The sequence below is a fragment of the Lygodium microphyllum genome, chromosome 26, assembly GCF_053477565.2.
Source record: "Lygodium microphyllum isolate KBCC chromosome 26, Lygodium_microphyllum_v1.1.10, whole genome shotgun sequence".
Classification (NCBI taxonomy): Eukaryota; Viridiplantae; Streptophyta; class Polypodiopsida; order Schizaeales; family Lygodiaceae; genus Lygodium; species Lygodium microphyllum.
Genome location: NC_141160.1, coordinates 72,375,257 through 72,398,440, shown reverse-complemented (window position 1 = coordinate 72,398,440; position 23,184 = coordinate 72,375,257). Strand labels below are relative to the sequence as shown.

Genomic DNA, 23,184 nt, shown 5'->3' with positions numbered 1-23,184 from the left:
CAACGGAACTTATCCGGCCGTTCCCACTAGGATCGACCTGAAGCCCGGGTTCCTAGTCAACATTGTCTAAGGTCATAGATCAACTTTTTCCTAACATTGCCTGTCAACATTTCCTTTTAGAAAAGCTCTCGGCTAACCGAGACCACCCTTCCGTAGGATAGACCCATTGGTTAGGGCTTGGTAGCTCGCAGGGGGGTAGCTAGCGCCATCCTTCCTTAATTATCCCTTTAGGAAATCAACCATAGCTGAAGCAACCAGCATAGTAACAATTGCTAGGGAAAACATCCCTTTCGTTTTGATGGCAATCAGTCTTCTCAGACCCGGCAATGAAATCATCAAACACTCCCCACTTGGGTTAACATCCCAAAACCACATTAACAAACAGTTGAATGCACAACCTCTTGCTTCAAGGCCTCGCAATCCCATTGCATGCACAATCAAAATTTTAACTGGATGTATCAAAACACTTGCTTAAGGAATTTACAACCTTTTCAAACCGCCAAGCATAACTTGGGTCAACAATCCATTTAGGATTAGGTCACCAGCTTCAACTAAGCTAGGGCTATATCCATTTGCGATAATCCACAGCAAGATCGATGAAACAATTCGCAAGCAATTTATACTTATTCCTAATGCCCCGGATCACATGTGATTTGCGTCTATGAAAGTCTAGGGTTTTGTCTAACGATACAAGTGTATCTCATGAACAGAAATTAACATTTCATGTGTTCCTTTTAACCATGATTGCGAAACGTGAATTCTAATTGACTATTTATGCACTGAACTGGTTAAAAAGCTATCATTTCATGTGAGATAAGACGATAACCTTATCATTTTATGTGAATTCCAAACTCTTCCGTTCGCGCATACAACTTAGTTCTTAAAGTAAACAAAACCCTAAGACTCGTTCTTGTTCCATGCACAAACCATTTCATCTCTTGCACGAGTAATATTACTTAATTAATTTTAAGGCTTGGAACTTGGGCTTGGTTCATGTGTACTGCGTTGGTCTTTTTGCTCGGCCCTCTAGCATTACCGGTGGCTTGGACGCCTACGCATCCCGCAACTTTCTTCTTAGGAGCCATTCGCCTCACGGAGATTGGGCAGTCCGGACCTTAGCGGTTTCGGCTTGACACGTTTGGTTGGGAAAGACCGCTGGACGAGGTTCGTTGTGAAGAGAGTGGTTTGGGTGACTTGTGGCGGTTACTCTCTTTTTCTCTCTTCTTCTTCTTTTTCTCCTCTCCTCCTTCTTTCTTTCTCCCTCTCCTTCTTCTTTCTCCTCTCCTCCTTCTTCTTCTTCTACTCTCCTACTCTCTTCTCCCTCTCCTTTTTTTATTCTCATTTCCTCTACTCTCTCTCTCTCTTTTCTATTCTTTTCCTTCTCTCTTATTTCTCTACTCTCTCTCTCCTCTTCTTCTTCTCTTCTACTACTCTCCCCTTCTTCTCCTCTTTCTCACTCCTTTTTCTATCTCCTCACTCCTCCTCTCCCACTACTTCCCTTTTCTCTACCACTCCTTCCCTCCTCCTCTTCTCCTTCTTCCTCTTCTCTCTCTTCCTTCTTGCTCTTCTCTCCTTCTCCTTCTCTCCCTCTCTTTCTCCTCTTCTCTCTCTCTCTCTTCCTCCTCTTCTCTCTCTCTCTTCTCCTACTTCTCTCCTTCTCCTCTCCCTCTCTTCCTCCTTTCTTTTTTCCCACTACTTCCCTTTTTTTCTAAAACTCCTCCTCTCCTTCTTCTCCTTCTCTCTCCCTCTTCCCTTCTCTCTCCCACTCCTCACCTCCTCTTTGCCTCTTCCTCTTCTCTCTCTCTCCCTCCTTTCTCTTGCCTCACCCTCTCCTTCTTAGCCTCTCCTTCTTTCTTTTCTGCCCACAGCAAGAAGCAACTAGGGGGAAAAATGCGGCTTGTTTGAGGGCCCAGGGAGGGTCCCGCAGCGTTTTGTAATTGGGGGGGGTGGTGTGTGTGAAGGGTGCTCTGATGGAGGCCCCCAAGGAGACCACTGCTACTGCGATGCTGGGGGAGGGGGTACTGCTGCGATGAGGCGGAGGAGGCCGAGGAGCGACTGTTGGAGTTGAAGGGGGGAAAGCCCGAGTGCGTGATCACTACGAGGGAGAGGGGAAGAAAGCTATCATCACGGCCTGGGGTGGAGGTGCAGTTGGCTAGTGCGTAGGTCTCATAGCTCTGAAGTCACCGGGGGCCGAGGAGGGGGAGGGGGGGGGGGTACGCCGCCACCTAGGCAGCATACACCCCCTCTTTCTACTTCACTCCCTTTCTCTCTCTCTCCCCGACATACTGTCGCGGGGGGGGGAGGGAGAGGGAAAAAATTTTTGAAAAAAAAAAGGAGGGAGAGGGGGTTCTTATGGGCACAGGGACATTACATATCCATAATCTACCAATGACCGTCTCATACATTGCCAAAATCCCCTAAATAAGCTCTCTAGGTAATCCCATATCATGAATCCTCTCTAACAATCTAGCTCTCAATACTTTATCAAAGGCTTTGCCAAAATCCACAAAGTAGCTTTGCGACATAAGAACATGTACTTTTGAAACCTCACTTAACATGTGGAATAATTTTTAATCACATGATTAAGCAAATGTTGCACATGTGAGGTGCGACTGGGGTGAAAGTAAATTTACAAGCCCGGGACCTAAAGAAATCACGGAATGTAAAAAGCAAAAGTTACTATAAGTTATGCCGCACAGGTATTTAATGGTATCTGGTACCAGTTGTTGGCCTAGGTCATCCATTTGGCCATAAGTGTCAGTTGGTGACACTAGAGAAGTGGCGTTTATTGGTACCTAACGCCAATCTAATGGTCAAAGATGACACAGAGACACTTGGGAATAGAAGTTGCCTAACCAATTTAATTATTCGTCAGTCAAATTATTTTTTAGGGCACCAAAATAATTATTAGATTAATTTTCAGTACTTAAAGGCTGAAAATTAATATTTAGTTATGAAAAATGCTGAAAAAAACATTTGGGAAGGCTATCACTTGTCAAAAATGCCCATGCAAGACTGAAAAACGTCTTTAGAGGCTGGAGAAATGTATTTTTATAAATTCAGCTTGCAAGAGAGAGGGAGGAGAAGCTGCTGGTCTGATTGGCAACCATTGGAGGACCTTCTGAGGCAGCCAAGGGCAAGAGAAGACCAATCAACAGCAAGTGACAACATCTACAAGCTGTTGAGATGGAGCAACAATAGTAAATGACTGATTTTCTTTAGTTCTTTGCATCTACAAGCTGTTGTGGCAGGGCAGCAACTGCATTTGACTACTTTTCAATCATTCTTCGAGACAAAACTTTGAATTTTCTCTCTACAGCTTTCTCTCTCATCTCCCAGCCCTTTCGCAGTCTTACTCCGACGATCTCAACATTTGGACCCTTGGAGACTGAGAAATTGCAGATTTCTCTGTTGTAAACCCTAATTTACAACACAAATTAGGATTTAGTAGCAACCTCGAGAAGCGTGCCAAAAATTGAAAGCTCCTAGACTTGGATTTTTCATGGCTGAATGTGAATTTCAGCTAAATTCAGGCGGAGGACTAGCCAACCATTAAATTTGGGGCATTTCCATCTTCCATGAAGTGGGTGAAGGCCAACTAAGTGCCTCAATCTAGGGGCAAATCAGATTAAAAACTTGCTGGTCACTTTGGACAACAAGGGGAGTTTGGATTGCGAAGGGGATCGGGAGAATCCCATTGTAAATCAACTTTTTCTTCAATAAAGCTAAAGAAATACCGAAAGGAGCGCCAATTTGGGGCCAATCAGATATGCATTGTCCAAGATCAGTAGGTAAATTTGTATTTTCAGATTTACATTTATTGTTTGATGTTGTAATTAAGTTGTAATCAAGGATTACCACCCTATCCAAGGAGGAAGGCTGGTTTCACTTTGCCCCCTCAATAATCGCTATAAGTGTGAGGATGTGATCCAATGTAGAGAAGCCTCTTGTGAAACAACTTGCCCCTGTGCTTTGAGATCCCACCTCTCCACCCAACAGCTTAGCTCATGCTTAAGGATGGAGGCATATACCTTGGCAAATGTGTGACCAACCATGATAGTTCATTGGGTAAGGTAAGATCGCCTCACTCCAGGATAGGCACAATAGTGTTACTACTCCAACTCTTTAGAAAGCCTTCACACATAGCTTTTTTCAACATAGATGCTAGAAGTCTTGCCACCAAGTCCCTAGCATATATTAAGTGTTCCACTACTAAACCATCATGATATTTTGCCTTACTGCTCCTACATCTATCAATAGTTGCTCCAACCATACTCATTGTTACAAAAGTAGTTGTCTCTAGGCAATGCTCTAGTGGATCTGAGAGAGGAGGCTGACCTACATATTGTCCCCATGCATTAAGAGATGTAGTGTGTGGCTGGCCAATGCTCTCTAAAAAACCTACAAGCTTCTCGAGCATCTTGGCTCAATAACAGTTGGTACAAATCTTTATCCAACTCAACTAAGAATGCTCTCTTTGTTCACTCTACGAGGGGCCTAACGAGTAGCGCTTATCGGTGAATAGTGAATCCTAATGCTACCTTTATTTGTAGTCAAGCCCTAGTCTCATGGTAGCCATCCTCATGCTACTTGTGCCAAGGTATCATCACGGATGGAGCTCTTTGTGTAGGCTCTAAGTGTGGAAATGTTGCACTTGCTGTATGCAAAGCCTCATTGAACTGTTGGATGAGCCCATGCAGTGGAGTGTCAAGATTAGCATCACCTAAAATTTGAAGATCAGCAAAAGCATCACTCAGTGGTTGCCCAAAGGAAATGAAATGATAGCCTCTGATCTGGAAAGATCTTCACAATGGTCTGTAAGGCATTGCCACAAACAAAAGCCCATTGCTAAGAAACCATAAGATCATCAAGCCACTTCTACTTCAAAGCCCTTCAAAAGATTTGGACAAACACTATACCCTCAAATGTGGATGGGGGTGACTCTAAGTGCATGTAAAGGACACCTATTACATCCTTCGACATCGGCATGGGTGCTAGAAACATTGGTCACAATGGTCATAAAGTGACCTAGTGCGTATGCACTAGGGGCACTTTAGGGTTAGGGCAGTTGACTCGTATTTATAGGACTCAAGGCGCTATTGTGCACATTATTGTGTGACCACTCTTGGACTCTTGGCCCATAGGCTGATAGGTCCACAAACTAGGATGATGGGGCTGGTGGTATGAGACCCCAGCTCTTGGGACGTGGTCGTGGCCACGACCAATATGCTGCTAGCACCCATCCGAATGTCCAAGGATGAAACAAGACTAGACACATTCATAGCTACCTTGGATTCTGAAATTATCTTCCAAGCATATCCTCTTCTGGATTGGAACTTTATTGAGGTTTTCTCCCTTGAAACCCACCAGACTGGGACCAACCTAGTTCTGATTTATGTACTTTTAACTTAGTTTAACTGTTGAGGGTGCTTTTGTAGAAATTTCTTTTCCTAGGGAAGGGACAAGAAGAAGTTACAACAATGACAAGAAGTTAAAAACCCAGGAATGTTTTAAAACAATTGAATATAGCTTCCATGAAAAATATTTGGCAACTTGAGAAAGAGTGCATTAATGGATCCTTTATAACAGTTCACACATTGTTGGAAAAAGTAAAGCAAAAGCTGTTGCAATCCCTAGAGCAAAAAGGAAATTCAAGAGTTCCAATCAATATCACTCATGTTCACTTCACTGACATTAGTCTTGTAATGCTTTAAACAACGCTTCTCTCAAATGCAATTTCCGAATACATGCTGCCGATTCACAACAGACATTTTATGACTAATTTGCAATGTGCTAAGACAAGCAAGATATGATCAAAAGGATTTACATAGAAAATGGACATGATAGAAACAACCATCTTACCTTCGACATTGAGAAAATCATGTGGAAAGAGACCCACAAACCATATAACTTTGCTAAATGCAACACTTGGTAACACAACAATAGAGCTAGCTGCTTTAACTGTGTGCAAGCAAACTGCAACCAAAAAAAAAAAAATCAGAAATGGGCAGTGTGACGCCTTCTATGCAGAGAAAAGAGTGTAAGATATTAAAAGTTAAAACACACTTGACTGGCTCCTGTGCAGTAATGGCAAGTAGAGATATAAAGCAGTGCTAAAGCAGGAGCCAGAAAGAAACTAAGGTCTGCCCTTTGCTCCTCTAAATGCCACAAAGATGCCATAACATCAACACCTGATCCTGATCCCTGGGCTTTGCAACTTTGTGATCCAACATCTTTATGCAAATGACCATGCAGCATGCCAAAGGATTAAACAGATAGATGCATAGTCTCTTGACTGCTTAAGTGTATCAAGTTTTCTAATTTCATGTGTTCCAGATTTTCCAGGTTCTAGCACTAGAATGTACACACTTGAAAATGAAAACAAACAAGATGGCCTGTCTGACATGATATGTAATATGACAGCCATTACTTTAAATATTCCAGCTGCCTAGCCTAAATGCCATCATGGACTGCAATACAAATAGAAATAGGGAGGAGAATCTTCATGTTGTGAGAATTCCAGTAACATGGCTCATTTAAGGAGCTGAAAAACAAGAACAATTACCTTTTAAACGATATTTAGGGTTGAAGTGTCTCTTGCTCTCCTCAATAAGCTGTCCCAATCCATCCAGTATATCTGAGCATCTAGACTTGTTACCCTCAAATAAATCATATTTTTCCTGCTCATAAGCTTCTAACCAACTCGGACATTCTTTGACAGCAGATATTTCAGATGATGTGGCTTCTTCAAGGCACATTGCTAGCGTCATCAGACCAGGTCTACAGAAAGATCTTGAGCAAAGCTCATTAGTTGTACTGATAATGAAGTCTGCACGGTCCCTAGAATCAAGGAATGAGCAAAACAGAATCTTAAGGCATGCAGAGACTTAATCAACCAATAAGAAGGTTGCACACTCATTCCCACAACATATTAATTTCAGCTCACCAGCACAAAGCAAAATGATGTATCACAAATAAATTTACAGTAACTCTAACAGCCAGAGCCTCATTACTGCAACTTCATCGGTTGTTATTAAAAGCCCACAAGGTTGGCATCATCATGACATGCATGCCAACCTAGAGAAAACCATGTGCACTACTTCTAATGACTCCTGCAGGTCGTTATATATTTCTCAATATACTGTTTAGCAAATGCATATTACATAGTTTTCATAAGTGATGAAAATAAGATTTTTTTTCAAAAAATGTTGAGCTAAGGCTCGGGTTAATACTTTGGGCAAAGCTGAGGGGAACTCTATTGAGATATCAAAGTCATTCAGTGAATTGTATTCCATTAATTCTTATTTTGCTTTTCATTTACAGCCCCAAAAAGGCTTTATCAGTATCATTTATATTAGTGTCTAGGCACAACGCAAGAGCACCATGGCACCACCTGAGAGAGCCAAGGCACAAGCCTAGATAGTTCAATGACTCATGTGCCTATAAATAGGGCATAGGCATTCATCCATTCACTCGTCACACTCCCATTCTTCAATCAGTCTCCCTCTTCATCGACTGCTGATCACCTTCACCTCTCCAACACATGGTGGATGCCATAGTTGCACTAGTACCACATACAAAAAGGTTCATATTATACTGTACTTTAGGTACCATAACTTATGTATTAGTACCATAAGGTACCAACTTAACGGATATTTCTTTTCCCATCTGAACCGCACTTTGGGATGAGCTAAATGCTCCTTACACTAATATGATCCTCCCATGGGATTAGGTTATTTGAGATTCAAACAATTTTAAACCTTTTTTTTTCCAAAAGAATTAGGTTTAAAGTTGCTTTTAGGATAGAGTAACGTATTTTTATTGTATCAAACCTTAAAGTACCATTTGGTACCGTATTTTATCGTACCTACTATATTGTGCTTTTTGTACTTGACGACCATGGTGGATGCTTCCCATAGGAGTGGCTTAACTCTTGCCTTATGGAGCTTATCAATTGCCAACTTGATTCTCGGCCACTGGCCAGTCATTCAGTGCAACCTATTCCATTCATTCTTGTTTTGATTTTCATTTACAGCCCCAAAAAGGCTTTATCGGCATCATTTATATTAGTGTCTAGGCGCCACCCAAGAGAGCCAGGGCACCAGCCTAGACAATTCAATGACTCATCTGCCTATAAATAGGCCATGGGCATTCCATCCATGCACTCATCACTCTCATTCTTCAATCAATCTCCCTCTTCATCGACTGCTGATCACCTTCACCTCTCCAAAATTCGGTGGATGCTTCCCACAAGAGTGGCTTGTCTACTTCCTTCTAGAGCTTACTTGCTACCAACCTGATTTAGTTGGCTGCTCCCCAGCCTACCCTCCTGCCACCCTGCTAGAGGAGCTGCCCAACCTGTGTTTACAATCTGGTGACCTATTCTTCATCATTTCCACTACTGCATTTTCCGGTTTCACTCCTCCCTGGACTGGCACAATAGATTATCTTCATTATTATTGTCTATTTCCAACTCTTATTGCCACCCCAACACCCATATGGTAGTTCCTAGCCATCAACCACTCTATGGACACTTGGCACAAATTCAAGTCATCTATAGCAGGTTACACCCTCTTTATCAGCCCTACATGAAATACATGTGCTTTTGTGCTTTCTTCACTCTTGAAGGGCTGCTCAGCACAGCCACCTCCCTGCAACCACTTACATAGAGAGATCTTCATTGGCATTCTTGCTTTTTCTTCTCCAATTGGCTGCCCAGCAGCAATCTTGACAACAACATGTTCCGAAAGAGATTTCAGCATATCCTTCCATCTCTAAGAGCTCCCAAGGACTGTGTTTCGCTCCCTCTAGTATTGTTCTTCATGTTCCAACGTCTACTTTCACAGTCCGTTGCCCCAAGGACTGCATTTTGCTCCCTCCATAGAGAAACTCCTTTCCGTGACATCACCACCTCTAGCCCAAAAATGGAGTTTTCGTGGAGTTTCCAAGTGTAGGAAACGTATGTGATACTCAAAAATAGGAAAATGAGAATTCTGGCACTTTGGGTGCATTTTCCTGCAATTAAGCATACTAGTGGTTGCAAGTAGTTTCTAGTGAATAGATATTAGACTTTATTAGATATTACTTGTTGTAATTAGTAGCTTTGTGAAGTGGTGATAACTTCAAATTCTATCTCTCAACATGGTATCAAAGTATACCCTTCCATCTCTCAACATGGTATCAAAGTAGAGGTCTTCAGGAGCTAAAGCTCCTTATTCTTGGTTAAGGTGGAGAAAGATTGCGGGATTGGCAACACTTTCAAATTCCATATTATTTTCATTGCATTATTTGGGAGAGTCGTTATCTTCTTCTCCCTCCCACACTCCCTTTACAAATTTGACACACCTAACATGGCTTCTTTAAAGATACAAGCACAAAACACTTGGTGCTCCTATTGCAATAAGAATGGTCATCACATCGTCATAGATTGTTGTTATCGGTCTTTGCTCCCTACACCACCGAAGTATATGCGTCTACCACCAGGCACCCCTTGTTCCACCTTACCATTTTAGGTGGTAGACTTTTCTACATTTACTATCAAAGTTTTATACTCAAGGCAATAAGATGCATACAACGCACAATAAGCCTTAGTGAGCAAAAGGAGGCTCTGAGACCTTACGAGGCAATAAGCCCTCTTGGAGACTACCACAATGTGCTACAGAGGGTTCCCCACCTACTTTCATGTCCAATGGCTTCCACAACCTATGGCTCTGCAATCCACTCCACCGAGAGACAAAGGCTGTTGGCTATAATATTCTCGGTAATCGGCTTTGCCAAGAGACAAAGGTTGTTCAACACCCTCAACTCAACAATAGTCCACTCCATTTAAAGACAAAGATTGTTGCCCACCTACGGCTCCATAGGAGCTATAAATTTCCCCTCCTCCTTTGTATGACTCCATAGGCACCGAATCCGATTATTCCCTTGTAGCCTCAGATACCTTCTTCGACACCATCAGCCATCCTTACTTCATCATCAAACACTCTAAATACCATTATCCATGAGTTTTCAAATTCACTATCTATGTCAAAGGGGGATTTAGAGGGGGCTTCAAAGGGGGATTCTATTTCTCTCTTTCGAAAGGGGGTCATTACTCATCGTGCCGTCCTTCGCACACCTTGGCAAAAAGCCTTTGTATTTTCAAGGCCTTGGATGTTTTCACCATGACTTGGTAGCTATGCCTTCACCTTCTTACTAGCATGGAGACATAGAGCTAGTGGCTTCTCTCCCGAGTCTAGTTTTGTGTACGATCTGCATACATTGTCTATTGTTTTCCTTATAAGTGACCTTTCACGTGGATACTTGGATTCCAAGGTGAAGAATGTCTCTTTCACTCCTCCTACGACATCTCTATGGACTTGAGTGGGGGTATTGAGGTATCAAAGTCATGAATTGCATTGTATTCCATTACTTCCTATTTTTATTTCCATCAGCCCCAAAAAAGCTTTATTTGTACTTATTAGTGTCTAACCACCACCCTAGAGAGCTAGGGGACCACCTGATATAATTGGATGGCTAGTGTGGCTACAGATAGGGCATCGGAACTCATCCATTCACTCCTCACTCTCTCATTCTTCAATCAGTCTCCCTCTTCATCAACTATTGATCACCTTCCAACTCTCCAACAACTAGTGGATGCTTTCTACATGAGTAGCTTGTGCGCTGTGTAATCGGCCTGTTCACTAAAAGGGCCGTAGTGTACAACCAAAATATATAAATGCTTTCACCCAATTCACAGTCGCCCACTTTACCTGAACTTAAAGACACAAAATCAAGAAGACATATAGGAAGCTAGAATACTCCTGTTGGTACATAGACACCCTATTGGCCCCTAAGTTAGGCGCCCCTTGTGGTATTTCTTTATTTTTAAAAAGAGAGAAAGTACGATGAGCTGTCTTTCACCTATTCTGGGTGAAATTTGGCAGCATAACAATACAATTACTGACCCAAAACAAGTTGACCAGGAGGGGAAACTCTACCCAAGTCTGAAACTTCTGGTTGGAATGGAGAATTGACCATTTCAGCCCACTGTAATTACTGGTTCATAACTGTTTTAAAACCTGTTTTCAGCTCATACTGTTCCCTGTACTGTTCAGCCCACTATAATTACTGGTTCAGACCTGTTCTGAAACCTGTTTTCAGCTCATATTGTTCCCTGTACTGTTCTCCATCATCTGTGCCAAGTGCCCCTTGATTCTGACATCAATTGGGCTCTGAAATAACCTCTGAACAGTCCAGAATCAATACTGATTTAGTGCTGTTTCAGACACTTGCTTGGTGAGGTTACCACTCTCACCTGTTCCTGCTGGGGGCAGCAAACAAATGCTCCTGTTCCTGGAGAAAGGAGGCTCTTGCTTCATGCAAAAACAGCATATTCCCACATAACTGTACATGAATCAGCAGAAAGGCCCTTGATTCTGAAGCATAACCATACTGTCAGAGAGAGAGAGAGAGAGAGAGAGTAGGGAGCAAGCTCAGCCCTCTGTGCATCATAGACAAGATAGGCAAGCTCTCAAATCTTCTCCATTAGCCACTATTCCTCCTCTTCAAATGAGCCCCCAAAAGTCCAAAAACTGCACGCCAGCCCCTCTTTAAAGAGGTAAGTGCACAAATTTGTGCCAAATGGCAGCACTGGAAGGTATTTCCCGTTCTAGCCTTCCGGTCTAAAATTCTCCATCCTCGGTGCAAAATTTGACCTCGGCACAAACCAGAGGATTAATCCTCGTGCAAAAACGAAGATAATGACGCGAACAGATTCTGGGGTCCAAAAATAGTAACTCCCTAAATTTTAAGAGTTACTTCCATTGCATCCCCACTAGTCTTCTGACCATCTTTGCAAACTATGGCTACATCCAAATTTGTAATGTAGCTCAACTGAAAGTGAATTTCCACTGATGACCCCACATGGACTAATCTCTTGGAGATTTGCCCATCTTCACTTTGAACTAGTCTCTTCCAGGCTAGTTCTTCAACACACTTGTCCATATACACTTTCACAAGTCTCTTCCAGACTTGTACGGAACCTTAACTGTCCAGTCTTGACTCACTAGACATTCCTGTCCGTTTCACATACTAGCCATGCAACTCAGGCGTTTAGATTTCAAGAGGGATCCTTCCAAAAAGAAAAACCAAATAAATTAGTAATAAAGAAATCAACAAAAAGGTAATAGTTGTCACAATCTTGTGACATACCTCCCTCTCAAAATCGCAAACGTCCTCATTTGCATGAATGTCATACATGCTACAAGCTAACCCAATGAACTTACACTTGGCAACACATGTACAACACATACATGCTATCAGTCAACATTGTGTACTGAACACACAGTTAACACATGTATATTCTAACTGTGAAACATGGCAGACTATCATCATGTGACTCCACATCACTGTTTCCAGATATAGTGGCCGGTACACCACAATGATATCCCCATAGTGGCAGATTCTCATTTGATGACTCCACATCACCCTGATTAGAGATCTAGTGGCCGGTACATCAAAATGATATCCCCAATGAGTCAATTCACAGAATACATGCCTCATCGAGTAACCATTGTTACAACATGTATTCAATTCAATGGAAGTAAAAACTGTATTCTTACAAGAAATACTTACTTCTTTAGCACTGAAAAAAACATATGGACACAATAAGTGTTAACCTGTACAAAATCTGCTTCTGTACATAATTTCTTTCTTAAGCAATTGTCACTTTGACAATCTATTTCAGCTTAGAGATACAAGGGGTGAAGGTAGGTTGCAAGCGAAATGCTTCAAGGTAAAGTTCCAACACATTAGGTGACTCTGCAAGTTCACCTTCGTCCATCAACTTAGCATCTATAGCTGGGTAGTTCTTGAACTTAACCAAATAACTTCTAGCAATCTTGCCTTTCACTTTCCTTTCCTTGTGTGTCAGTACTTGTTCTCGAACAAGAATTTCATTAAGTTCCTCAACTTCGGGCTGTTCCTCAGCTGGCATTTCTTCTGGCACATCACCCACATAGGGTCTAAGAAGACTTACATGGAAAGCATTATGAATCTTCTAATTGTCAGGCAATTTCAGCCTATAGCTGACATCACTAATCTTCTCTGTTACTTGAAAAGGCCCATAGTATCACATACTAAGCTTAGTGAAAAGACTTTCCTTGCCTTTCCGCTTCTTTAAGCGTGCCTTTTCAAACCACAACAATACCCAATCACCAAGTGAAAATATTAATTCACGACGGTGATGATCAACAGCTTTCTTTTGCTTTGCCTCAGTCCTTTCAAGGGCATGCTTAACTTTTTGATACATTTCACCCATACTCTGCACATACTGATCTGCCTGAAAGATCTTATCCTTTGTATGCAAAATGGGAGGAACCTTTTTACCACCTTCAACAATTTCAAAAGGGGCTTTGCCTGTTGACGAATGCGCAGTATTATTGTATACATACTCAACCAAAGTCAAATACTGCTCCCACTTTGACTTGTGCTCTGACACATAGCACTTAAGCAGATCCAAGACAGTAGAATTTGCCTCTTCTGACTATCCATCAGTCTGTGGATGAGATGACGATGAGAACTTAAGCGTTGTGCCCATGTTCTCAAATATGCCTCTCCAGAATAGACTTGTCATCCGTGGATCACGGTCACTGACAATAGATTGTGGCATACCATGGTACTTGAAGACATTGCACATAAACAAGCATGCCATCTAATCTGGTTTTATCTTCTTCCTAACAAGAATGAAATAAGCCTGTTTGCTAAACCTGCAAATAATAGTCCTTCCTGTCTGTGTCCTTGGAAGATCAAAGATAAAATCCATAGCTATGCTTTCCCATGGTTTATCTGGAATAGGCAATGGCTGTAAAAGCCTTGGTGCTTTTTGCCTGTCAAACTTGACCTTTTGACAAATCAAACATTTCCGCACAAAAGCATCCACGTCTCTTCTCAAAGTAGGCCAATAAAAGAATGTCTCTACTGCTTTGATTGTTGCATCAATACCACGATGCCCTGCATACGGTGGAGAGTGACTCTCTGTCATAACTTTCCGTCTCAATGGCATAGTCACACATAGTCTACCATGCATCAACATGAAACCATCCTTGAGAAGATAATGCTCATGATGTTGTCCATTGACAAGCTGATCAAAGATCCTTGCAAAATCTTCATCATCAGCATATTGTTCCTTCATATCATCAAGCTCATGATGATAAGGAATTGACACAACTGAAATTTGTGGCTTCCTTGACAAAGCATCAACCACAACATTCTTTTTGCCTTCCACATGCACATTCTAAAAATGGAACATTGACAAAAAGTTTGCCTAGCGCATATGCTTTTCTGACAGCTTAGTCTGAGTTAAGAAATAACGCAATGTCTGATGATCTGTCTAGACAACAAAATCTGCCCCAAGTAGGTAGTGTTTGCAACAAGAAAGCGCATGAATCACAGCCAGCAATTCTTTCTCATAGACCTGCATAGTCTGCTCTAGCCCTCGCAAGATTCTGCTTTTATAAGCCACTACCCGGCCATCTTGCATTAGCACTGCACCAATGCTTTTGCCACAGGCATCACACTGGACAACAAATGACTTCCTAAGATCTGGCAAAATGATCACTGGACTAGAAGTCATCTTTTCTTTAAGAAGATTAAAAGCTGAAATCTCTTTCTGGGTCCACTGGAAAGAGACTCCTTTCTTCTGTAAAGCATGTAAAGGTGAAGCAATCTCTGCAAAATTGCGAATGAACCTCCTATAGTAAGAACACAAACCCAAGAAGCTTCTAACATCATGGACAGTCTTCAAATCTGGCCATGTTCTAATTGCTTCAACCTTAGCAGGATCCATTCGGACACCATCCTTTGACACTGTGCCCCAGAAACTGGATTTCTTCCAAGAAGAACTCACTCTTCTTGCCATTGATAAGCAACCTATTACTGCGAAGCTCATCAAAGATTGCTTTCAAGTGTTCTCTATGCTCCTGTTCATTCTTTGAAAAGACAATCATGCCATCAAAGAATGTACCAACAAACTGCCTGTATGGACGAAAAATCCTGTCCATCATTCAATTAAACGTAGCAGGAGCATTAGTGAGTCCAAATGGCATTACCAAGAACTCATAGAGACCAAACGTGGTCCTAAATGCAGTCTTATGCACATCCTCTCGCTTAATCCTGATCTGATGGTATCCACTCTTCAAATCTATCCTGCTGAAAATTGACGCTCCTTCCAAACGGTCAAGGATGTCGTCAATTCTTGGAATAGGGAACCTATTCTTGATGGTACTCTTGTTCAACACTCGATAATCTATGCACATGCGCCAAGAGCCATCCTTCTTCTGCACTAAGAGCACTGGTGAGCAAAAGGGAGATGAACTTGGCTGAATCAACCCTTTTTCTAACAGTTCATTCACCTGGCTCAATATCTCTTTCTGTTGGGCTGCACTAACCCTATACGGAGTTCTATTTGGTGGGCTACTGCCTGGCATCAAATCTATCGCATGATCCTCAGACCTCTCTGGTGGCAACTGTGATGGTAATGAGTCAGAAAAACAATCACTGAACTGAGACAAGAAAGCAGACCTGTCTCTATTTAACATAGAGAAATTTGATTCATCATTATCCTTGACATCACGTGCAAAAATCAAGTACGCAAAAAGATGATTCTTTATTACAGATGTAATGGCGGAAGCCGATACAACAGGTACAGACTCTCCTTTAAGCTTCACATCAAGCACATGAGTTTTTTCCCTATGTTCCAAAGTCAATGTCTTGTTAAAGGCATCCAACACACCATGCTTTCTAAACATCCATGGCATTCCCAACAAGACATCACAGCCTTCAAGTGGCATGATATAAAATTATTCTGCATCAACATAAGACTGTACATGAAGACGCAGCTTTCCAAGAATGGGTGTCACAGACTCCGAGTGGCCAGGACATGCCAACCCTGCCTCTACTGTGTAGCCCATCTCATCTGCTCTGATGCCCAAAGTAGAAGCCAACTCTAGTGAGATAAAGTTTGCCTTAGCTCCAGGATCAAAGAAAATAAGTACATGTCGATCCCTAACTTTACCCCAAGCTCTGCAAATCTCATTAGCATCCGAGTGTGGCTTGTCTCCCAGCATATCTGGCACTAAACCTGCTGAAGGTTTGGGATTCTTTCCTTTCCTGTCCTCTTTATCATCATCAACTGGTCTCTTATTATTGTCCGGACAGTTAGACGCAATATGACCAGTCTGCTCACAGATAAAGCACTTCCTCTCAGCCATTAAAGCCTTTCTCTCTTCAAGAGACTTGCGCACAAAAGGTTTCTTCTGGTTCTTTGACTGTTGTCCAAAGAACTTGGCTGGTTTCTTCTTGAACCTCCATGGTTTACCTGTGCTCTGAGAAATCTGAGAAACCTATTTACCAAATGGCTTCTTGCTGAAAATTTCTCAGATTTGTCATGTTTAATGCTGCCGCCAAAACCACTTGACTGTCCCAACAATAGTGCATTTCTTGTAGTGGCATTCTCAATTAACTGAGTCAAAGTGGTGACCTTTGTCTTTGTACAATAATTCCGGAGTTTCTTGGGCAGCCCGCAGCAATATTTCTCTATCTGCTCGGTCAATGGCACAACCCTATAAGAAGTGACTGGAAGTAAAGCCTCCCAAGACTTCTTGTTATAGTCTTCCAGATCCTTGCATTTATATGCATCCAAATTGTGCCAACTGACATAACATCGATCTCAAATTCATTGGTCAACCAAGCAGAAGCAAATACTTGCTTAAAGTAAGTCCAAGTGGCAGGAGCCTGTCCTTGCATCAACAATGTAATCCACCACTGACTAGCATTGTCCTTAAGAAAAGTGGCAGCTTTCCGGACCTTAGAAGGCTCTATAAAGTTTCCTCCTGCAAATGCGGCATCAAACTGTTGTAAGAAAGAAAGAGCCTTAGTCCTATCTTCAAATCCTCGAAAGATGTCAAACCATACGGCTGCACCACCTTCCTTGTATGGCTTTGGCTTCTCATGAGCCATCAAAGAGTCTGTAGGATATGCATGTAACATAGGAACACTAACAGGTGGCATGGGAATTGCCCGACCATTGACTACAGGGCTTGTAGACACAATACTTGCTTGCTGATTTTGATAACCAGCCATACCAAAAGTGCCCTGTGGCATGCCAAAACTGCCCTGAACACCCTGAAATCCACGCTGCATGCCTATATTACCATACATGGGGTTTGGCATAAAACCCTGTGTACCCCCAAACACTGTTCCTAGTACATAAATCTGGTTTCCAGGCACATAACCAGCCATACTCTGAAATACAGATCCACCTCCAACGTACCCAGGATGTACAGAGGTCAGTGGGAAAACTTGTGGTAAAGCCTGAAAACTGTTTCCCTGTCCATTTAAACCAACATTTCGCTGCTGTAAAGTGGCGAGCTGAACTGGCAATGCCTGTGTAACTAGCGTTTCCGCCACCTGTTCCTGGACAGTCGGAACTAATCTTGGAGTCTCCATTGACTCCGCAAGCTGCCTTGGTGTTTCCACTGAATCTGCAACATGCTTACCCTTATCTTGGACCTCTACTGGATCCGAAATCTTTGCAGATTGCCCAACTTGCTGTAAAGGAAGAGAGGGCTGCAAAAATGCCAAAAACCTTGGATTTTGCATCACTTGAGTAAACATACTCACAGCAGCAACTAACTGAGTCTTGAAAATGTCTTCATCCATAGAAGAAGCCGTTAGAACTTGTGGCTCAACCATAACAGGAGGAGTAACAAACTGTGGAGGTCTAGAAGACTCTCCCACCTCATGAACAATAGGGATCTCCTATGATGAAGACGCTTCCTCTCTAGTGTCTTCCTTTCTATCAGCCATAATGCACAATTCTGTGTCTTACACCCAAACAAACCCTGGCTCACTCTTTAGGGAAAAAGTGATTTGATCCCAGCAATGGAACCATGTAACTGGCCTGTTCACTGAAAGGGCGGTAGTGTACAACCAAAATATATAAATGCTTTCACCCAATTCACAGTCGCCCACTTTACCTGAACTTAAATTCACAGAATCAAGAAGACATATAGGAAGCTAGAATGCTCCTGTTAGGACATAGACACCTTGTTGGCCCCTAAGTTAGGCACCCCTTGCGGTATTTCTTTATTTTTAAAAAAGAGAGAAAGTACAATGAGTTGTCTTTCACCTATTCTCGGTGAAATTTGGCAGCATAATAGTACAATTACTGACCCAAAACAAGTTGACCAGGAGGGGAAACTCTACCCAAGTCTGAAACTTCTGGTTGGAATGCAGAATTGACCATTTCAGCCCACTATAATTACTGGTTCAGACCTGTTTTGAAACCTGTTTTCAGCTCATATTGTTCCCTGTACTGTTCAGCCCACTGTAATTACTGGTTTAGACCTCTTCTAAAACCTGTTTTCAGCTCATACTATTCCCTGTATTGTTCTCCATCATCTGTGCCAAGTGCCCCTTGATTCTGACATCAATTGGGCTCTAAAATAACCTCTGAACAGTCCAGAATCAATACTGATTTAGTGCTGTTTCAGACACTTGCTTGGTGAGGTTACCACCCTCACCTGTTCCTGCTGGGGGCAGCAAACAAATGCTCCTGTTCCTGGAGAAAGGAGGCTCTTGCCTCATGCAAAAATAGCATATTCCCACATAACTGTACATGAATCAGCAGAAAGGCCCTTGATTCTGAAGCATAACCATACTGTCAGAGAGAGAGAGAGAGAGTGCATCATAGACAAGATAGGCAAGCTCTCAAATCTTCTCCATTAGCCATTGTTCCTCCTCTTCAAATGAGGCCCCAAAAGCCCAAAAACTGCACGCTAACCCCTCTTTAAAGAGGTAAGTGCACAAATTTGTGCCAAATGGCAGCACTGGAAGGTATTTCCCGTTCTAGCCTTCCGGTCTAAAATTCTCCATCCTCGATGCAAAATTTGACCTCAGCACAGACAGAGGATTAATCCTCGTGCAAAAACGAAGATAATGACACGGACAGATTCTGGGGTCCAAAAATAGTAACTCCCTAAATTTTAGAAGTTGCTTCCATTGCATCCCCACTAGTCTTCTAACCATCTTTGCAGACTATGGCTACATCCAAATTTGTAATGTAGCTCAACTGAAAGTGAATTTCCACTGATGACCCCACATGGACTAATCTCTTGGAGATTTGTCCATCTTCACTTTGAACTAGTCTCTTCCAGGCTAGTTCTTCAACACACTTGTCCACATACACTTTCACAAGTCTCTTCCAGACTTGTACTAGACCTTAACTGTCCAGTCTTGACTCACTAGACATTCCTGTCCGTTTCACATACTGGCCATGCAACTCAGGCATTTAGATTTCAAGAGGGATCCTTCCAAAAAGAAAAACCAAATAAAGTAGTAATAAAGAAATCAACAAAAAGGTAATAGTTGTCACAGTCTTGTGACATGCTACCTTCTAGAGCTAATCTATTTCCACCTTGATTCACTTGGCCGCCACCCAACCCACCAACCTATCAAAGGAGCTGCCTCACCTGCATTTTCAGCTTGACAACCTGTTCCTCATCATTTCCACTACTACATTTGCTGGTTTAACTCCTCCCTAGACTGGTACAGCACATTATCTTCATCATTATTGTCCATATCCAGCTATTATTGCCACCCAAGCACCCCACCAAGAGTTTTCAGTCATTGGTCACTTTATGGAGGCTGTGTTTGCAGCAAATTCAGGCCATCTATAGCAGAGTGCATCCTCTTCATCATCGCTACATCAAATACCTGCACTTTGGTGTTTTCCTCACTCTTGAAGGGCTGCCCAGCAGCCACCTATCTGCAGCCACTTAAACAAGAAGTTCTTCATTGGCATTCTTGCTTTTTCTTCTCCAGTTGGCTGCCCAACAGCAATCTTGACAGCAGCCACCTTTCCAAAGAGATTTCAGCATATCCCTCATCTCCGATAGCTCCTAAGAATTGCATTTTTCTCCCTCTATTGCTCTCCTTCATCTTCCAATGTCTACTCTAACATCCCACTTCCCAAAGGACTCTATTTTGTTCCCTCCATAGAACATCTCCTTTCTCTGTAATTGACAGCTCTGCCCCAAAGACTGTGTTTCACTCCCTTCATAGTGCAAATCCCTTCCAAGTGCTACCACTTAATCAGCCAAGATATTACAAACATCTTTGAACTCTACTCCAATGTATCAACATGATACAATGTTCATCATTCTTCATTCATCTTCTCTTCAATGTTTCTAAGTTTTCTTTGTCTCAATGTTTGTCATACACTCTATCTTTCTCCCTTCAAAGTTCAAACCCTACCATTTCTCGACATGGTATCAGAGCATACCATTCTATTTCTCAACAAACTCTGAAATAGAACATACATAAATATGCGTACATATATACGTACATGTGTGTTGGGAAGTGGTGTTTTCTTTTTTTGTTTTTGTTTCTATCCCAAAGGAAGTCTCTTCAATGTTTCTAAGTTTTCTTTGTCTCAATGTTTGTCATACACTCTATCTTTCTCCCTTCAAAGTTCAAACCCTACCATTTCTCGACATGGTATCAGAGCATACCATTCTATTTCTCAACAAACTCTGAAATAGAACATACATAAATATGCGTACATATATACGTACATGTGTGTTGGGAAGTGGTGTTTTCTTTTTTTGTTTTTGTTTCTATCCCAAAGGAAGGGTTTTCTTTTTCTTTTGGTTTTTCTGAGTTTTTGTGTAGGCGTGGGGGTGGGTGGGTGGGTGGGTGTGTGTGTGTGTGTGTGTGTGTGTGTTACTACAAAGCTAAACCAACTTGTACTACTAAGACACGATACTTTCATCAAAGCAAGAGATCATAGTATTAACATGAAAGGAAGGTTTTACAAGACAACCAGCAATATGCTGAAAAGGTGCCATCCATATTACATTACAAGAATAACAAAATCATGTATGAGAGAGAGGCCGCCATCTGATGGGTGGCTGGGTGGGTGGTGTGTATGCTGACAGTTTGAGGGGTGGGGGCGTAATGGATGATGGTAAACCCTAAGAGTGTGTAGCAAAAAAAGTAAAGGGTGGCCTATATGATGCCCAAATAACGGTTCTACCTAACCAACCTAAGGGGCCCAAGTAGATGAGTAGTCTACTAGTCCAGCCCAACTAGCTGAGTGATCCTAGTAGATGACTAAGCTAGTTAGCCTAATGATCATTCTAAAAAAGTAGGCTAAGGGTAGGGCCACTGCCAAAACTCCTCCCGGCTTTGCAAGGGGAAGATTTCCCAAACATGCAATTTTGTGCCTAGACAGAAACTTAATGATAACATTGCAATGCTAGATATACTCGCAGTTTTGTGCCTAGACAGAAACTTAATGATGCAGTTTTGGGCCTAGACAGAAACTTCATGATAACATTGCAATGCTAGACAGAAACTTAATGATAACATTGCAATGCTATTGCGTATGCTAGATATACTCGCCTAGCGTTATGGACAAGCTTACAAATGCAAGAATGTTGAATGGGCTGCATTTACCATGTGCCAAACCTTTCATGGCTCAAGCCTATGCTCATGATTCAATTTCCATTTTTTGGGCCTAAAAATTATCCTCGAGTTATCCAATTTTTTATGGACACGTTATCTTCTTTTGGCTTGGTAGTAGGGTTGCACATTAATTTTGCAAAATGCAAGCTTTTGCCATTGAAACCACCTGGTTGGTATACTCTGCTTTGGCACGGGCAGATTTTAAATCCACATGAGGTTGTTAGGCATGTGCTATCCAATTGGATAGAATCTACCAATCAAGCAACAAATGGATTGGGTATCACAAATATTTAAAAACATTTAAAATATTGGAAGCTCTCATCTTGACCATTACATGTGAGGCTTAGAATAGTTTGATTCATTATCATGGCCTATGTATAGTTCTATTTACCACTCCTTATTTGGAGATGAAAGGATATAGATGATCTCATATAACAGCAAATGGATTGTTTTTTATTACTTGCACGGATTGCAAGGCTCTACGACCATTGAAGGTGTATGTAGTAAGTACTCCCAAGATCCATGGGGGTCTGGATATACTTAATATTCACTTTCGTGTGTTGGCCAAGGAGCTACATTGTTGCCTTGGGCTATTATGTTGGCAGCCATGTTTGTCAATATGAAAACTAAGGCATACACACAAAGGCAATGGGACCACTCAGAATTGGTATTGAGTCAATTCAAAGAAAACTCCAAGCTATTCTTATTCAACCCTAAAGCACGAGATTGGAAGCTAGTGTCTCTCATATCCAAATGGAGTGATGTGTTTGGAGAACCATTGATAATTCAAAAGCTAGCCAAAGTCTCTAATCTTCTAAATTGAGAATTAGATACATTGATGGTGTAGTTGATGAGAAGGGTTGGACGTTATCTTTTCTAGTTGTGTGCCAAGCTCATGCACTTGGTATGCATCATAGACCCACTTGTGGAAAAATCAACCTTATGTTGCACCCTTTTTTCATGGTGCCTAGGTGGTTGATGATGAAGGAATAGTAGAGAGGCATTAAAAAACAATACCCTTGGATGTCATCCTATCTCTTGAAACAAATGTCCTTCTTTGAACTATACTAAAAGTAGGGTACTAAGCATTTTACATCCACCTTGGATTGGTACCCATATGAATAATTTTGTGGCACTAGGATAAATACTTGGGCTGAAGTAAATCCTATAAATTTGAAGCAAGGGCATGATGTCACACACGTTATGAAAGTGACCGACACTAATATATGTAGTAAGAGTGTCAAACAAGGCTCATGGACCTTGCTATACACACATAAATAGAAACTACAAAAAGTCAATCCTAAAAATTGGAGAATGTATCATGGCTTATCCACCATGACATCTTGCCTAGTACTTTGGTTCAGTTTAACTTAAATGATATTTATGCTTATGATCATTCTCTTGAAACACACCCTTTTTGGGCCTAAGAGGGGGGTGCTAAGCTACAAAAAATTATATCAAATGTTATCCTAAATTATTGGGCAAGTGTTTAGCTCTTGTACAACCCCAAAAAGAAATTGAAATTTAAAATTAAGTCAAAAATCAAGAAGTTATGTGGGAACTCCAATAGTCACAATGTGTGACTTTCCTTCCCTTTTTTATTTTATCATAGTAATGAAAACATGCAATACATAGGAGGAATGTCGAACTTTGTGTGGTGCCGAGAACCATAAGGAT

At 41.7% G+C, this 23,184-nt stretch overlaps 1 protein-coding gene across 9 annotated transcripts in view; it reads right to left on the bottom strand.

Annotated features, from left to right (window-relative positions):
- Nucleotides 1-23,184, bottom strand: part of LOC148013402 (tRNA/rRNA methyltransferase (SpoU) family protein) — a 239,083-nt gene that overhangs the window by 168,593 nt on the left and 47,306 nt on the right. For all 9 annotated transcript variants that reach the window (XM_087667522.1, XM_087667524.1, XM_087667515.1 and 6 more), the window contains 2 exons: nucleotides 6,566-6,840; nucleotides 5,863-5,976 (listed from right to left, as the gene is read on the bottom strand). In XM_087667522.1, the coding sequence (XP_087523648.1) occupies nucleotides 5,863-5,976; nucleotides 6,566-6,840 (389 nt within the window). The remainder of the gene's footprint in view (nucleotides 1-5,862; nucleotides 5,977-6,565; nucleotides 6,841-23,184) is intronic.